Below are 18,489 nucleotides of genomic sequence, written 5' to 3'. Positions count from 1 at the left end.
TCAAACCCACATATCTTGTTTCTAATGAAACTCTTTATTAAATAGTTACAATTTGCCATGAATTTCCAGCCCTTTGGGTTATTTGTCTTTGGCCTTATTTGTTTATACAAAAGTCATCAGAGAAAACTTTAAATTAGTTTTTATATGACTCTTTCTTCAAAGTGTGTGGCAGAAGGTCTAGTAGCGTCATTGAAATACAGTAATATGCCAACCAGAGATCAATAATAGATGAGATCAAAAGAGATAATGTAAACCAAAAGCACTTTGTACAGTATAATATCCAAATGAAATGCATCATTGTTACTTTTAAAAATAATTACTTGACAGATAAGACAATATAATTACGGACAACACAACCATAATCCAACCTTAGACAGAGGAGCAAACTGGTTCTCTTCTACATAATTTAATGGGACAATTAACTAGAACTCATTTTCCCTTAGTTTTTATCAGACAAAACATCTAAACTTCAGGTGAAATTAACAATTTTACCATCTTTATACGGCAGTTTACAATTTTTGTGCTTTTTTCTGAAGAAGTATCTATAGATATTATCTACAAATAATTATAGAATTTATAGATATAATCTATACATAGAAAAATATTGAAGTTGTTATATATGTAACTTTATATATAAAACATATATAGTTATATATAATATATATTTTGATTATATATAACTATATATAAAATATACATATATAAAGTTATATATAAAAAACTTAAAACTACAGGTGTGTATATACATATACCTACATATATAATATATACACATACATATACATGTGTGTATATATATACACATATATATAAAATAACTTCAGTGTTCTTCCTTCTTCGCAGTTCTTTCCTTTTGCTATTTTTCTCAACAGCTCTTCCAAAACATTTCTACTCTCAAGTCACCTATCTCACCCCCATTACCCTCCATTCTCAGCATATGATCTTATCTCCTCGAGAGGAAATAGAGTTCTTTTAAACTCAACAGTCACATTTTCTCTCCTCTCCTACAGAAACAAAAAAAACCCAAATCTGATTTGTAGTATTAGATTTTTGTGACGTAAATATTTCTAACAGCTGATTCCAAGCAAATGCCTCGCAAAATTCTTTCATATTTAACAATCGCCATTGGCATAGCTACCTGCATATATGTCTATTCCTTATGCTATCTCATAAGGCCCAAATTTTATTAAATGTGTATTCCAAGTGTCTAACACACTGTTTGGAAATTAGCATACACTCCATAAATAGAGGAAATACTTCTTGGGGGAGTCTAAGATAAAATGATTGGCATAATTGAGTATTTAATTTGGCTCTGGGTTAATTTAATGTGTTATGAACTTCTTGCAAACTCCTGCCCTAAGGCCACAATTCTGGAAAATACCAGGAATAAACTGAATATAAAATGATAAATATCCTGTCGAACAAATCTTATGAAAAGACAAAATACACGTGGCCCTTGGCTTTGGATTTGGAATTATTAGAAAACAAAGGCTGTATTTCCATCATTAGATAACAGAATTTAGTTAATCTACACGCCACGTGCACGTTGTCAGCAAAAAGCAAGAACATGAATGCCAACTATAAATAGAATAAATGTATAAAGAGTTTCACTTTCAAATAAAGTAAAAGTGCACTGTAACTAGTGATGTTTCAGTGACATGGTTTGGCTGTGTCCCCACCCAAATCTCATCTTGAATTTTAGCTTCCATAATTCCCAAGTGTTTTGGGAGGGACCTGGCGGGAGATAACTGAATCATGAGGGCGGTGGCCCCACACTGTTCTCATGGTAGTGAATAAGTATCACGAGATCTGATGGTTCTATGAGGGGAAACCCCTTTCATTTGGTTCTCATTCTTTCTCTTGGCCTGATACCATGTAAGACTTGCCTTTTGCCTTCCGCCATGATTGTTAGGCCTCCCCAGCCATGTGGAACTATGAGTCCAGTAAACCTCTTTTCTTTATAAATTACCCAGTCTTGGGTATGTCTTTATCAGCAGTTTGACAACAGACTAATACACTTGGGTAGAGGAGACAATCTTGAGTGTGAATCCTGATCTGCCACTTACTAACTGGCATGGTCTGAATGTTTGCATCCCATTGAAAGTCATACATTGAAACTTAATCCCCAATGTGATAATGTTAACAGATGAGGCCTTTGGGAAGTGGCTAGGTCATGAAAGCAGAGCCCTCAACAATGGGATTAGTGGCTTTATAGGCTCAAAGGAGCTCACTTGCCCCTTCTACTATGTGAAGATGCAGTGGGAAGTCAGCAGTCTGCAACCTGGAAGATCGCCCTCGACAAGCCCTGACTGTGCTGAAACCCTCATCTTGGGCTTCCCACCTTCAGAACTGTGGGTAATAAATCTATGATGTTTATAAGTCACCCAGTTTATGGTACTTTCTTATGCAACTGAAATAGACTAAGATCCTAACCTTTTAGTCTTGAGCTAGTTCGTTTCTCTCTCTCAGCCTTAGCTTCCTCATCTGAAGAACAGTTGGAAATAGTAGTAGTATCTCTCTTAACAGTATCAGGACTCAAAGACATAATGCTTATAGCTTTAATAATAGTAATGGAACAAGTGTAGTGATTTCAGAATGCCAAAAAGGTGAAGGTTTAGGCATTTATTAAAGAACTTCAGGCCAGGAGTGGTGGCTTACACCTGTAATCCCAGCACTTTTGGAGGCCAAGGTGGGTGGATCACTTGAGGTCAGGAGTTCATAACCAGCCTGGCAAACATGGTGAAACTCCATCTCTACCAAAAAAATACAAAAAATTAGCCGGGTGTGGTGGTGCATGTCTGTAGTTCCAGTTACTTAGGAAGTTGAGGCAGGAGAATGGCTTGAACCCAGCAGGCGAAGGTTGGCAGTAAGCCGAGATTGTACCACTGCACTCCAACCTGGGAGACAGAGTGGGACTTTGTCTCAAAATAAAAGTAATAATAATAATTTCACATTAGTAAGAAATTTTAGGGGTTTGAGCTTCAAAATCACTTGACCTCTGAAACCACTCCTGGAAAACTCTCACATGGACAGTATCTGCAGTAGGCTGGATGCTCTATATCTATTTGCTAGATGAGGGCCAATGAAGGGCTTAAAGATAAAAGAAATTTGAGTTTAAAAAAAAGCTAGAGAAAAATAACTTATTTGTTTATTTATTTATTTTTTGACATCCATAAAGCCTTACCTGCACTTGAAATTGATGGACCCAGAGAAAGTGGGTGGTTAACATCCATGAAAAGCATTCAGAGGGTCTGATATTGAGGCATTTGTGTACTCCTTTCTTTCTCTAGGAGCCTCTCTGACATGGGAAATGGGTCTTTACTGCTTTTTTTCTTTATTTCCCAGCAAAAAGATGTAGGTGGGCCTGCTTTCATTGTCTCTCTGCTTTTTGCCCCCATGACATCATGTGGGTGGACATTCAGTTGCCATTCTCTACGCATTTCCTTTAAGATGTCTTATATCCAAGATAATATGAACCCTCCTCTTTTAACATGCCTTCAGTCTTTTCAAGGAACAGAACTGCAACTCCCCCAGTCTTCAGGTTAGCAGCCTCCTTTTTCTTGTAATATCAAAGCCACACACTCCTTATTTTTCACAAACAACAAAGGACTGACATTTAACAGAAGGTGATGGGAGGAGCACAAATCTAACATAATATCATCTCCCATTCGTGTAGGTGAGAGCCTGTAGGTAACTCTGTCACTGACAGTGGGAAAATAGGAGAAGGTCGCCCACTTCCCAAGGAACTACCACCTTCTCTAAAATGACCAGTGTCAGGGAGTCTGGCACCAAGAGCAAACAAAAAACTGCCAGACTGTCTTTTCTCTTCTGCCGATACTATCCCCACCACATTCAATCATCTCATTATTGGTAAATGCAAACTTTTAGAACAAATTTGAAAACAAGCATGTTTTAAAAATAAAAAATCAGGAATACGCTCACATAACAGTACGTTAAAGCGACTATATCTCATCGGCATTTTCTCGAGGTTTCCCAGTCATCACAGAGTCAAAAGCTATCTATATTGTTTAGGGGAACAAAATTATAATTTAAAATGTGCTCAATTTTCAAAATATTTTTACTAAGCAAGGAAAAAGAGAAGAAACCAACAGAGTTATGGAAGGAGGAAGATATTTTTCTTTGTATCACATTTAGTTACATAGATTTCTTCATATACTTTTCAAAAAAAATACAAAGCAAAAGAAAATTAAACATCAAAATTTTCAAAACAAGATTGACTTTTATTTCTATTTTTTCATAACCCAGACTCTGACTTCTAGGAACTTTGCTAACCCAACTAGTTCACAGTGTTGTTCAGGGCTGGTCTAGTGCTCACAACTAGGCTACATTGTTCTTTTCTTGGACATAAACAATTTCAAAGAGCACCAACCTTAGACATGGTCACCTGCGACAGTGTTAAAGTAAGACAAACAAGGCCACTTCCTTATTTTTCCTAAGCATAGACAAAACATAGCACTCTGTAAACCACAAAATATCAAACATTCCCTCTCTTAACTAATATGCATGGCCACTGTTTCTTTAGGATGTATAATTGTCCTCTTTTATCCTCAGGGAATGCATTCCAAGGCCTTCAGGAATACCTGAAACCTCAGATAGTACCCAACTCTATCTTTATTGTATAGTGTTTTCTTGTTGTTGTTGTCATTGTTTTATTTTATTTTAATCTGATCACCAAGAAAGCTGCTAAGTGACTATGGGGTGAGTAGCATCTACAGGGTGGATAGACTGACAAAGGGATGACTTTCCTTCCAAGAAGGATGGCAGATTTAATCACCCTACTAAAAATAGTATGCAACTTAAAACTTATACTTTGTTTCTAGAATTTTCTATTTAATATTTTTGGACCACACTGCAGAGGACTGAAACTGGAAAGTGAAACCACGAATAAGGAGGGACTACTGTAAAGCTGTGGCTTCAGTCAACTCTGCCTTCCTTCTAGATTAGATGTTTACAGACGCAAAATCATAGGATTGTCCTCACTTCCACATAACACCCAATCCAGAGTACAGCTCTGTTTTCTAGCACTGTCTTGCCGAGATGCCCTACAATCACCCTGGTGTGTGTTCTCCCTCACAGTAATAAGTAATAAAACATACTTTTTGAAACTACAGGTGTGCTCCTGGTGGTCTCTAGCTGGAGGTCATTGACAAGTATTATTAACTGTCTCCACAAATGAGGAAAATGATGCTCAGGGAAGTTTTAAAAACATTATAGTTGCAATAAGACTGGAAGTCAGATTATTTTTAAGTAGCTCAATACTACGAAAAAACATGCATTGATATCCATTGAGTATGTTATGTAGAATATCTCTACGGCATTATGCAAGGCATATTCGTCCTCTTAGTCTCTCTCCAGCAGCCAACCCCAATACCTGAAAATGCTCCATTATTAGTCTATTCCTTTGGGTTAAGGAACTGATGGTGGCATTCATTTCCCTTTTAGTGTTGTTGAAAATTCAATGCAATAACCTGCTGGGATAGAGGTGGTAGAGATACGGAAGCGGGTCAGGGAAGTGCCTGAAGGGGAAGGGTGTGGTCCCTGGCTAGGGCTCCACCCCTGGGCCTCTGCCCAGGGACCTAAGTGAGGACAGCATTTTTGTTTTCCTGCCCAAATGTTGCATTTCCCATGACAACCCTGGCCTGCCACGCCCCCATCCTGTGCCTATAAAAACCCTAAGGCCCTAGCCAGCAGATACATAGGCAGCTGGATGTGGAGAGGAGCACATCAGTAGAGGAACACACACGCGGCTGGACATCCAGATAAACACACTGGTAAAAAGAGACACAAGTGGCTGGATGTTGAGAGGACACCAAGGGGAGCACACCGGGTGGAAGAGCACAGGACAGACATCGGCACACCGGCAGGCCATCAACGGACAGAACGTGGTGGATTTGGGGTAGGGCAGTCAGAGGAGAGCCCACGCCTCCAAGCCACCTGACTCCAGGGGAAACCCATCTCCCTTCTGGCTCCCCCATCTACTGAGAGGTACTTCCACTCAATAAAACCTTGCACACATTCTCCAAGCCCACGTGTGATCCAATTCTTCCAGTACACTAAGAAAAGAACCCTGGGATACAGAAAGCCCTCTGTCCTTGTGATAAGGGAGGGGTCTAATTGAGCTGACTAATGCAGGCCACCTACAGGCAGCTAAGCTTAAAGAGCATCCTGTAACACACGCCCACTGGGGCTTCAGCTGTAAACAATCACCCCTAGACACTGCCGTGGGGCTCCCAACCCATCTGTATACTCCCCTAGAAGTCTGAGCAACGGGGCCCATCACACGCCCTGCAAGGAGGACATGGGAACTTTTCCCATTTCAGGAGCATTGAGGATTTATTGGTGGTTGGCTGTAGATGGCGGGTCCTGAGGGGTTATCATGGTGGGGAACTTTGGGAGCTACAGTCCAGGCAGCAAAGAACGTCTACAATTCAGGGGTCCCATATGTGCTTTCTCCCATATGAGAAAGTGAGACAGCACTGAAAATAAAATTCAGTAACTTTCCTTTTCTTCCCCCTAGGACTGACTTTGCAAATTTATTTATAAGTTAGCAAAGAACCCCAGGCTGAGTTCAGAGACCTGATTTCTAATCCTGCTTACACTATTCACGTGATTCTTTTTGATGAGACACTAAATCTTCTGAACTCAGCCAAAGCAGTAGACTGAGTTTCCCAATCCATTAATCTCGAAGCTCCTTTAATAGCATATGCTTATATGGAAAGATGATATTTAAAGCATAACAGGTTATTTCTAGTTGTAGTTCTTGTTCCTTCATCCATTAGTTTAACAACATTTGTTAAGCAGCTCCTTTGCTTAAATGTGTGTTAAGTAGCAGTGGATAAAAGGAATCCTACTTCTAAGTTTCCTGAGTACTCATTACTTAAACACATATTGTAAAATTGTGATTGAAAGAGTAACATGTCAAAAGTTTCCAAGATACATGTTCACATCTGTTCATCTAAGTTATGTATTAGAAAATAAGGCTGAGTCCAGGAAAAACACCACTTACTTTCTTTGCAGCTCTGAGAACCCAGAATAAAGCTCCTACCCACAATAGATGCTCAATATATACAAATATTTGACTGTCTTAAAATATGATTTTGAAATGTGGTAATAGGGCAACAAAGAAAGGAGAATCAATGTCTAATTTGCAAACAAGAGTATATTAGTCAGATTTTATTAATGCTATGAATTTATTGATTGCTTGTCTTAGGACACATAAGTTCAACATAATGTCAGTGGGAAGCACATAGAACTAAAGAACACATCTCACAAAATGCTTCTTTGCTGAACGTTTGGTGAAATATTTTCTGGCCTCATGCAGGTGCTTGAAATTTCTAGTTAGGAATTAAAAGTAGGCAGAATGTTTATTCAGTGAGACTCTGGGATTCCTTCTTTGGAGATGTGTAAGGAAACTGCCAGGATTGTTTGCATTTTTTTCCAATCTCTGTAGCTGTCTCTTTTCTACACTGAAAGGATAATCAAGGAAAATATTTTACATATGATGTCTCTTCTACGTGTGACTCACTCTGCAGACAACCTTCATCCCAGCCATCACGGCCTTTTTCTAGTGTAAAGCTACCACTGAGGTGCCACAGCAAGTTCCTTACGAGTTATGTTAACATAATTCAGGGTCACAACCTGCTCCTCCATTTATTATAATTAAATTATTTCACCACCAAATGCTTTTTCCAAAAAAGAATAAAATGTCTTTTTAGGTGACGAGACGCAAATGAACTAATTAAAGAAAAAGCAGGTGAACTCTGGCTGTTGCCATTGATTTTATTGAAGGAGTATAAATCAGGTCTCTTTTCTCATTCTTCTCCCTGTTTCCATTTGATCTCCTTCTCACCACCCTGTGGCTATCAGTTTTGGGCCAAGAAGCTGGTAAAATCTAGGAACTACCATCAAGCACAATTAGCTAGAGAGGGCGATAGATGAAGCTCTTTGGGGAATTGACTGGACATTTCCATGCATCTCTGAACCCGCAAGGAAGCACTGGAGCAGTGAGTGGGATTTCACCATCACCTGGTCTAATTCCACTTGACTGAAGGCACACAGGTCACAGACCCAAGACTTCATGGTAAGGAAACACCTAATTTAAATCAATTTGAAGTAACTTTACATATTCTGTCTTTTGCATGGGTCATTGGTCAGACCACATGTAGAGAATTTAATTTCTTTTAGCATGTGTATGCTGATAGACTATAATTATTCAGAAAAGAATTAGCAAAATAAACACAGCACTAGAAATCTATAGAAAACTAGATAATTACTTTTCAGTACTTGAAAAACTGTCATATTTAATAGAATTTATTAAATATTTTCTCCATAAGTAAGATATGGTTTAATGGGTAAAAATTACAAGGAAAGACACCTTGGCTTAAATTTTAATTCATGAACTAGCATTTTGAAATCATGAGTTAAACTGCCTCCTAAGGGTTTAAAGTTTCCCTGGAAATGTTATGAGATTGAATGGCCATTTTATAAAGACAATCATAGAACTTTCTTACATTTAGAGGGGGCTGAATTAGCGATACCTTCTATTTAACACTGATTTTCTTAGCTTTTTATTCTTTCCTTTTCCTCAGTGTTGGCATTCATGAAATTATCTCATATATAGTGTCACCACTGCCATTTTTTTGGGCTTAAAACAATGAATAAGAGAAATTTTTTAAGGTAATGCCACTGATTCTGTAGGGAGAATTTCAAATTTTATTGATAGTTATCATGGAAAGTTATGAAGTTAAGTACACATACTTGTAGGACCTCTTTCTGATCAATATGAGAGTGTGAATTTTAGGGAAAAAGTAAAAATGGATTTAAAAAACCCCTCCCTGGCGCCCAAGATGGCCAAATAGGAACAGCTCCAGCCTCCAGCTCCCAGCGTGAGCAACACAGGAGACGGGTGATTCCTGCATTTTCAACTGAGGTACCGGGTTCATCTCACTGCACGTGTCAGACAGTTGGCGCTGGTCCGCAGGTGCAGCCAGACCAGCAACAGCTGAAGCAGGGCCAGGCATCGCCTTACCTGGGAAGCGCAAGGGGGAAGGGAATTCCTTTTCCTAGCCAAAGGAAATTGAGACACATAATACCTGGAAAATTGGGTAACCCCCACCCTAATACTGCGCTTTACCAAGGGTCTTAGCAAATGGCACAGCAGGAGATTATATCCTACACCTGGCCCAGAGAGTCCCATGCCTACTGAGCTTCCCGCATTGCTAGCACAGCAGTCTGAGATCTAACTGCAAGGCGGCAGCGAGGCTGGGGAAGCACCACCATTGCTGAGGCTTAAGTAGGTAAACAAAGCCTCCGGGAAGCTCGAATTGGGTGGAGTCCACCACAGCTCAAAGAGGCCGGCCTGCCTCTGTAGACTCCTCCTCTGGGCACAGGGCATTGCTAAACAAAAAGCAGCAGAAACCTCAGCAGAGGTAAATGCCCCTGTCTGACAGCTTTGAAGAGAGCAGTGGATCTCCTAGCACGGAGGTTGAGATCTGAGAATGGACAGACTGCCTGCTCAAGTGGGTCCCTGACCCCTGAGTAGCCTAACTGGGAGACATCCCCAACTAGGTGCAGACTGACACCTCACACCTCACATGACAGGATACACCCCTGAGATGAAGCTTCAAGAGCAAGAATCAGACAGCAACACTCGCTATTCAGCAATATTCTATCTTCTGCAGCCTCCGCTGCTGATACCCAGGCAAACAGGGTCAGGAGTGGACCTCAAGCAAACTCCAACAGACCTACACCTGAGGGTCCTGACTGTGAGAAGGAAAAGTAACAAACAGAAAGGACACCCACACCAAAACCCCATCAGTACATCACCATCATCAAAGACCAAAGGCAGATAAAACCACAAAGATGGGGAAAAAGCAGTGCAGAAAAGCTGGAAATTCAAACAATCAGAGCACATCTCCCCCTCCAAAGGTATGCAGCTCATCGACAGCAACAGAGCAAAGTTGGACAGAGAATGACTTTGACAAGCTGAGAAAAGAAAGCTTCAGTCAACCAAACTTCTCAGAGACAAAGAAGGTCATTACATAATGGTAAAGGGATTAATTCAACAAGAAGAACTAACTATCCTAAATACATATGCACCCAATACAGGAGCACCCAGATTCATAAAGCAAGTCTTTAGAGACTTACAAAGAGACTTAGACTCCCATACAATAATAATGGGAGACTTTAACACCCCCACTGTCAACATTAGACAGATCAATGAGACAGAAAGTTAACAAGGATATCCAGGAACTGAGCTCAACTCTGCACCAAGCGAATCTAATAGACATCTACAGAACTCTCCACCCCAAATCAACAGAATATACATTCTTCTCAGCACCACATTGCACTTACTCCAAAATTGACCACATAGTTGGAAGTAAAGCACTCCTCAGCAAATGTAAAAGAACAGAAATTATAACAAACTGTCTCTCAGACCACAGTGCAATCAAACTAGAACTCAGGACTAAGAAACTCAATCAAAACCACTCAACTACATGGAAACTGAACAACTTGCTCCTGAATGACTGCTGGGTACATAAGGAAATGACCACATAATTGGAAGTAAAGCACTCCTCAGCAAATGTAAAAAAACAGAAATTATAACAAACTGTCTCTTAGACCACAGTGCAATAAAACTAGAACTCAGGACTAAGAAACTCAATCAAAACCACCCAACTACATGGAAACTGAACAACCTGCTCCTGAATGACTACTGGGTACATAACAAAATGAAGGTAGAAATAAAGATGTTCTTTGAGACCAATGAGAAAAAAGATACAACATACCAGAATCTGTGGTACACATTTAAAGCAGTGTGTAGAGGGAAATTTATAGCACTAAATGCCCACAAGAGAAAGCAGGAAAGACCTAAAATTGACAACCTAACATCACAATTAAAAGAAATAGAGAAGCAAAAGCAAACACTTTCAAAAGCTAGCAGAAGGCAAGAAATAACTAAGATCAGAGCAGAACTGAAGGAGATAGAGACACAAAAAACCCTCCACAAAATCAGTGAATCCAGGAGCTGGTTTTTTGAAAAGATCAACAAAATTGACAGACCGCTAGCAAGACTAATAAAGAAGAAAAGAGAGAAGAATCAAATAGATGCAATTAAAAATGATAAAGGGGATATCACCACCGACCCCACAGAAATAAAAACTACCATCAGAGAATACTATAAACACCTCTACGCAAAAAAAACTGGAAAACCTAGAAGAATTGGATAATTTCCTGGACATGTACACTCTTCCAAGACTAAACCAGGAAGAAGTTGAATCCCTGAATAGACCAATAGCAGGCTCTGAAATTGAGGCAATAATTAATAGCCTACCAACCAAAAAAAGTCCAGGACCAGACAGATTCACAGCTGAATTCTGCCAGAGGTACAAGGAGGAGTTGGTATCATTCCTTCTGAAACTATTTCAATCAATAGAAAAGGAGGGAATCCTCCCTAACTCATTTTACGAGGCCAACATCATCCTGATACCAAAGCCTGGCAGAGACGCAACAAAAAAAGAGAATTTTAGACCAATATCCCTGATGAACATCAATGCAAAAATTCTCAATAAAATACTGGCAAACCGAACCAAGCACATCAAAAAGCTTATCCACCATGATCAAGTGGGTTTCATCCCTGGGATGCAAGGCTGGTTCAACATATGCAAATCAATAAATGTAATCCAGCATATAAACAGAATCAAATACAAAAACCACATGATTATCTCAATAGATGCAGAAAAGGCCTTTGACAAAATTCAACAGCCCTTCATGCTAAAAACTCTCAATAAATTCGGTATTGATGCAATGTATCTCAAAATAATAAGAGCTATTTATGACAAACCCACAGCCAATATCATACTGAATGGGCAGAAACTGGAAGCATTCCCTTTGAAAACTGGCACAAGTCATGGATGCCCTCTCTCACCACTCCTATTCAACATAGTGTTGGAAGTTCTGGTTAGGGCAATCAGGCAAGAGAAAGAAATAAAGGATATTCAGTTAGGAAAAGAAGAAGTCAAATTGTCCCTGTTTGCAGATGACATGATTGTATATTTAGAAAACCCCATCATCTCAGCCCAAAATCTCCTTAAGCTGACAAGCAACTTCAGCAAAGTCTCAGGATACAAAATTAATGTGCAAAAATCACAAGCATTCTTATCCACCAGTAACAAACAAACAGAGAGCCAAATCATTACTGAACTCCCGTTCACAATAGCTTCAAAGAGAATCAAATACCTAGAAATCCAACTTACAAGGGATGTAAAGGATCTCTACAAGGAGAACTACAAATTACTGCTCAGTGAAATAAAAGAGAACACAAACAAAAGGAAGAACATACCATGCTCATGGATAGGAAGAATCAATATTGTGAAAATGGCCATACTGTCCAAGGTAATTTATAGATTCAATGCCATCCCCATCAAGCTACCAATGAGTTTCTTCACAGAAGTGGAAAAAACTGCTTTAAAGTTCATATGGAACCAAAAAAGAGCCTGCATTGCCAAGACAATCCTAAGCCAAAAGAACAAAGCTGGAGGCATCATGCTACCTGACTTCAAACTATACTACAAGGCTATAGTAACCAAAACAGCATGGTACTGATACCAAAACAGAGATATAGACCAATGGAACAGAACAGAGTCCTCAGAAATAATACCACACATCTACAACCATCTGATCTTTGATCAACCTGAGAAAAATAAGAAACGGGGAAAGGATTCCCTATTTAATTAATGGTGCTAGGAAAATTGGCTAGCCACAAGTAGAAAGGTGAAACTGGATCATTTCCTTACTCCTTATACAAAAATTAATTCAAGATGGATTAGAGACTTAAATGTTAGACCTAAAACCATAAAAACTCTAGAAGAAAACCTAGCTAATACCATTCAGGACATAGGCATGAGCAAGGACTTCATGTCTAAAACACCAAAAGCAATGGCAACAAAAGCCAAAATTGACAAATGGGATCTCATTAAACTAAAGAGCTTCTGCACAGCAAAAGAAACTACCATCAGAGTGAACAGGCAACCTACAGAATGGGAAAAAATTTTTGCAATCTACTCATCTGACAAAGGGCTAATATCCAGAACCTATAAAGAACTCAATCAAATTTATAAGAAAAAAGCAAACGACCCCATCAAAAAGTGGGCAAAGGATATGAACATACATTTCTCAAAAGAAGACATTCATACAGCCAACAGACACATGAAAAAATGCTCATCATTACTTGCCATCAGAGAAATGCAAATCAAAACCACAATGAGATACCATCTCACACCAGTTAGAATGGCAATCATTAAAAAATCAGGAAACAACAGGTGCTGGAGAGGATGTGGAGAAATAGGAACACTTTTACACTGTTGGTGGGACTGTAAATTAGTTCGACCATTGTGGAAAACAGTGTGGCGATTCATCAATGATCTAGAACTAGAAATACCATTTGACCCAGTCATCCCATTACTGGGGATATACCCAAAGGATTATAAGTCATGTTGCTATAAAGACACATGCACCCATATGTTTATTGTGGCACTATTCACAATAGCAAAGACTTGGAATCAACCCAAATGTCCATCAGTGACAGACTGGATTAAGAAAATGTGGCACATATACACCGTGGAATACTATGCAGTCATAAAAAAGGATGAGTTCGTGTTCTTTCTAGGGACATGGATGCAGCTGGAAATCATCATTCTCAGCAAACTATCGCAAGAACAGAAAACCAAACACCACATGTTCTCACTCATAGATGGGAATTGAACAATGAGATCACTTGGACACAGGAACTGGATCATCACACACCGGGTCCTATTGTGGGGAGACGAGAGGGGAGGGATAGCATTAGAAGATAAACCTAATGTAAATGGCGAGTTAATAGGTGCAGCACACCAACATGGCACATGTATACATATGTAACAAACCTGCACATTGTGCATGTGTACCCTAGAACTTAAAGTATAATAAAAAATAAATAAATAAAATAATAATCCTAACCAAAAAAAAAAAAAAAAAAACCCTCCCTGGGACATGCATACCCACCTTCATTGTTCTGCACTATTTTTGAGTCTTCCAATTTACATGTGCATTTTAATGAATGTCAAAGAAAATTTTGAATTGCATAATTTATGTAACAAATATGAAATAATAAATGTTGTTTTGAGAAATGGAAATAGATTATGAACATGTTTCTAAAGTTTAATGAATGGCTAGCATCTGTCCTTTCTGAAAGACTAGAAGAATGAATTCATTTCTTAGGTATGAGCAGCATCATTTTTTTCTCTAAGGAATTTAAGTCATTTTTTTTTAGATGACAGTGTGTTTTCTATTTTCTTAAATGTCATTGCCCTAATATGCTTATTTCTTAAGATGCCTGTACGCAATTCACTTTTTAAACAATTGGGCTGAATATTAATTGGATTATGAGATTTTGCATGTAAATTCAATGAGTAATATCAAGTCAATCCCCCTTCCTTTAAAATATTTATTCTCAACTATACTTTTTATTTTTCAAAAAAAGAATACCACTTGTTTTGCTTAAAAAAATGTACTTGTTACCATTAACATAGCCTCAATCTGATCTGATCTTGTATGGAGAATACTAATCAAGTAGAGAAAACTTTAGAATGTATATGATCATGACTACAAATCAGCTGTGACAGCAATTCTGATTTAATCTTTCACATTTTCCTCTTCCCCTCCCTTCAGTGTCAAGCTATCTACATATCTTACATTGACTACATCCATATAAACAATAAATAGAGGGCACAATATTTAGATGTGAAAATAATATGATTTGCAAATGAACATCATGTTGAAATACAAGTTTTTCCAATTTTTAAGCAATATTACCAAATAAATAGAGTAGTGAAAAGTCAATTATGTGTATTTTAGAATGTGATGCATCAGCATTTCTAGATCTAAAGTAGCAAATAAAGGATTTTTTTGGAAATAAAAAATTTAAGGTAACATATAAAAATCAAAGTGGCATGTACTCATTCAAGAGTGTGAAAGGATGGAAAGTCATTAATATTTATTGAGCATCTACCGTGTTCCAGGCTCTTAGCAGAGACTATTACATTTAGCCTTTCCAATAACCTTCTAAGGTAAATTTTGTTATTTCTGCCCATAGAGTGGAGAAAAATAAAGCCTCAAGAAGTAAAAATGTTTTCTCAAAGTCACATATCTGGTAAGTTACATTTGTTGTTGACAGTCAAACCCAAGACATCCCATTTCCAAGGCCTGTGGAGGAACTGTAGAAGGACATGGATCCTGCCAGAGAGGCACCAGATAGGCTTGAAAAAAGAATTCCAGTTGCTGCCAGTGCAGGAGCATGTCTTGAGCACTGTTTGGGGAACCTGATTTTACATATTCCCACTTACCTCATGGAGCTATTAGGATGTATGAGTAAGAAAATAGATAGGAAGTCACTGTGAAGGTTTATACTGGATGAGAGTGCAATTTCACTCCAGGTACTCACCCTGAGGATTCTAACAGCGCCTAGCTCAACACTGTCAGACTGCATCATCAACTATGATTTGATGGACATTATGGTGTGTCTTTGTGTAAGTGGTGGGAGGGGAGCGGGTAGGATTTGTTGACAACCGGCAAGAGTTGAAGTGATTTAACATGAAACAGATGGAATAAGGCAGGCTCTGCCTACCACTTTGTCAGCCAAACCAAGTACTCACTCTGCAAGCAGTCAGCGTTTAGCAGGTCCTGACACTTTTCGTGGCATTTCACTCCGCACTCCAGACACTTCATGCCTTGCCTTGCAATGCCCCACAGGAGCCCCTCACATTCATAACAGTAGGTGGGCGTGGTAGCTGTCCAGACCTCAAAATTGTGTGGGGTGGTAGAAGACATAGGGTAGATCAATGCCTGCAAGGTCTTCTTGAAGACGTGCATTTTCTGTGAACATGAGAGAAGTTACCAGTGTACCGCCAAGTCAGTGGATTTGAATTGTTTCATAGGAAAACGAATCATTTTATCACTTTTCTCTGAAAATGCTATTTTGAGAGAACCCCTTGATCATTGATTCAAGTCATGACAGTAAGCATAATAACTCTGCTAACTTATTCTTCTCTCCATGTTTTAGGGCCCGATTCAGTTATCTGTACACAAAGAACTCCCTAATCTTCCAGACTGGACTGAGCTCCAATGTCTGCAGCTTCTTTCCCAGCAGCACACAGGTCTAATGACTTGAGGATGTCTAAGTCCCTGCTTTGCTATAAACCCCACACCTCTTTTACTTTCTACCCAGGTGGTTATTTCCTGACTCCCTTGTCCTCCCTGATACTTCACCCCTCCTCAGCCCCAAGGAATGCTTCTGTCATTCAATCTGCAGGAAATTTGCTTTCAGCACCTGTCACCTGGGAAGGATCTTACCACCTAATTCATAAGAAAGCATCAGTAGTAGATAAGGTCGAATGAGGCACTCTCCCATGATGATTTATATTTTAAAAGGAAATAGTTTCTAATAGCACATGGAAGGACTCTCTAATGATAAGTGAGGTGAAAAAAATCTACTGGACAAGTAGCTGGGAGATCTGAGTTCTCCTGGGCCCAACCACGTGATATTTAAAAGGGGCCTCTATAAGCAGGAACCGTCTTCCATGTTTTCCTTCTTAGTGCCTAAACAGCTTATCACTGTCCCTGGAACATAGTAGAGGTACATTTCTTTTAATGAATAAACGTTCTGCCACTTATGAATCTTGTAATCTACAGAGACATGTAAGGGCTCTAAGACTCACCCTCCTCCTCTGCTCTGCTTAAAATGCTATTACTTTGAAGATCAAATTGTATAATGATAACAGAAGTAGTCTATAGGCTTCAAAACACCAAATAAATACTTAGTATTGACGCTGGATTAAAAAAAATAAAAACACCACCAACAATAAACACAGGCCAATAGAAAAGAGAATTGGTTACATGAGTCCTTTTCTACGCTTCTCATATCCCACAAAGCAGGTGACTTCCTGAGAGAAAGACCAGCACTCTCAGAGGTTACATTTACAGATAATTTCACGCAACTGCCTGATGCAGAATGAATGGATATTTACATAAACCCTGTAGGAGCCCAGCGGATAAGTCATACTAGAAGGGAAGCATTTATAGTTTGCATTAATTATCCTCAAATCTCATTTCAGAATATTTTCCCACAGTGTTGAAATGACTAACTTTCAATTCCACAGTATGGTAACAGCATATTTCCCTTTATTATTACATTACTCTCACTCTGTGCTTTCCCAGAATATGTTTGGTAATGGTACTGGGAGGTCCCCTACCAGGGAATGAAGCCTCAGTAAGAATGTTCCTAATTTTGAATGGTTAGATCCATCCTTGCTATTAGATAAGGGACTGGTCAATCCAGAGCTCTTTATACTTCAAGTGAGTCTACAGAGCAGCAGTATGGTCAAATTCGGGCATCACTCAAGTGGAAGACCCTAATATTAGGGTTCATTCAGATAGAACAACTGGATCCATCACCTTTCAATAAAGAGTGTCTGAAACAAGTAAATCTCCTGGCTTCATTTTATAATGAAGATGTCTTATAAAGAACTGTTAAGAGTACTTTGAGAATTAGAAGCATGTATTATTCACCTTTGCCTCCTCTTTAATACCTAGCATAGCAAGTATCTTCACTATCATTAAAACAAATGAAATAATCCTTGGCATAACAGATTTTTCATTAGCTACCCACAGACAGAGTCTCCTGTTCTAATTGGGCTGAGGGGCTGTGTGTGTGTTTGTGTGTGTAATGTAGCATTTGTGGTCTAGAAGAAAAATTAGGAAGGGAATTAATTTATATACTTGCAGTTGCATCAGGCAACTCATTTGTTTTAATGGAAAAAAATAAAAATAGAATAATAAAATATTCTAATTACATGGAATACTGAGTGGGAATAAAACAGAGTCTGCTAATGAACACAAGAAAAGTAAGTAATGTACCTTACATAAATGAAGAAAGCAGAGCTGGGAATAAGGTTGTTTTTGATCATGAACTTATTCACATATTTCAAGATTAAGTAAATGATTAATATATATGATCTAATTCTGTATGTCCACTTTGCTTTTACTAAAGTCGAGTGATATATAGTCAGTACTCTAAGTCCATAGGTTATAGTAGGAGTAATAAAAATAAATAACCCTGCTAAAAAATTAAACAGAGTGGAGGAAAACAAGTAAAAGTTCTGAATAAACAGCCAAGCAGATTTCATTAAAATGTTTTGTTTGGTTTGGCTAAGGAGCCATAATTCATTTCTTGCAAAGGGAGAGTGAAGCTAATTTCTGAAAATAAGAAACATGAAACATTTACTAGACAGCCCATTGAAAAGCAATTGAATGGGGCACTGAAATAAATGCCAATATTTAAAAGTTATTAAAGTTAGAGAAAAACATTAAACATTAGACGACCTACCAGAGGGTATATATCCCCTCTAATAAGGGCTTAACACTTTAGGGAATGAT

At 38.6% G+C, this 18,489-nt stretch overlaps 1 protein-coding gene across 1 annotated transcript in view; it reads right to left on the bottom strand.

Moving 5' to 3' along the window:
• The window catches only part of UNC13C (unc-13 homolog C), a 649,809-nt gene that overhangs the window by 374,800 nt on the left and 256,520 nt on the right, over positions 1 to 18,489 (bottom strand). The window contains exon 7 of the mRNA XM_015452851.3: positions 15,711 to 15,930. Coding sequence (XP_015308337.3) covers positions 15,711 to 15,930 — 220 coding nt within the window. The remainder of the gene's footprint in view (positions 1 to 15,710; positions 15,931 to 18,489) is intronic.

The sequence above is a fragment of the Macaca fascicularis genome, chromosome 7 (assembly GCF_037993035.2).
Source record: "Macaca fascicularis isolate 582-1 chromosome 7, T2T-MFA8v1.1".
Lineage (NCBI taxonomy): Eukaryota > Metazoa > Chordata > Mammalia > Primates > Cercopithecidae > Macaca > Macaca fascicularis.
This window is presented reverse-complemented; position numbering and strand designations above follow the sequence as displayed.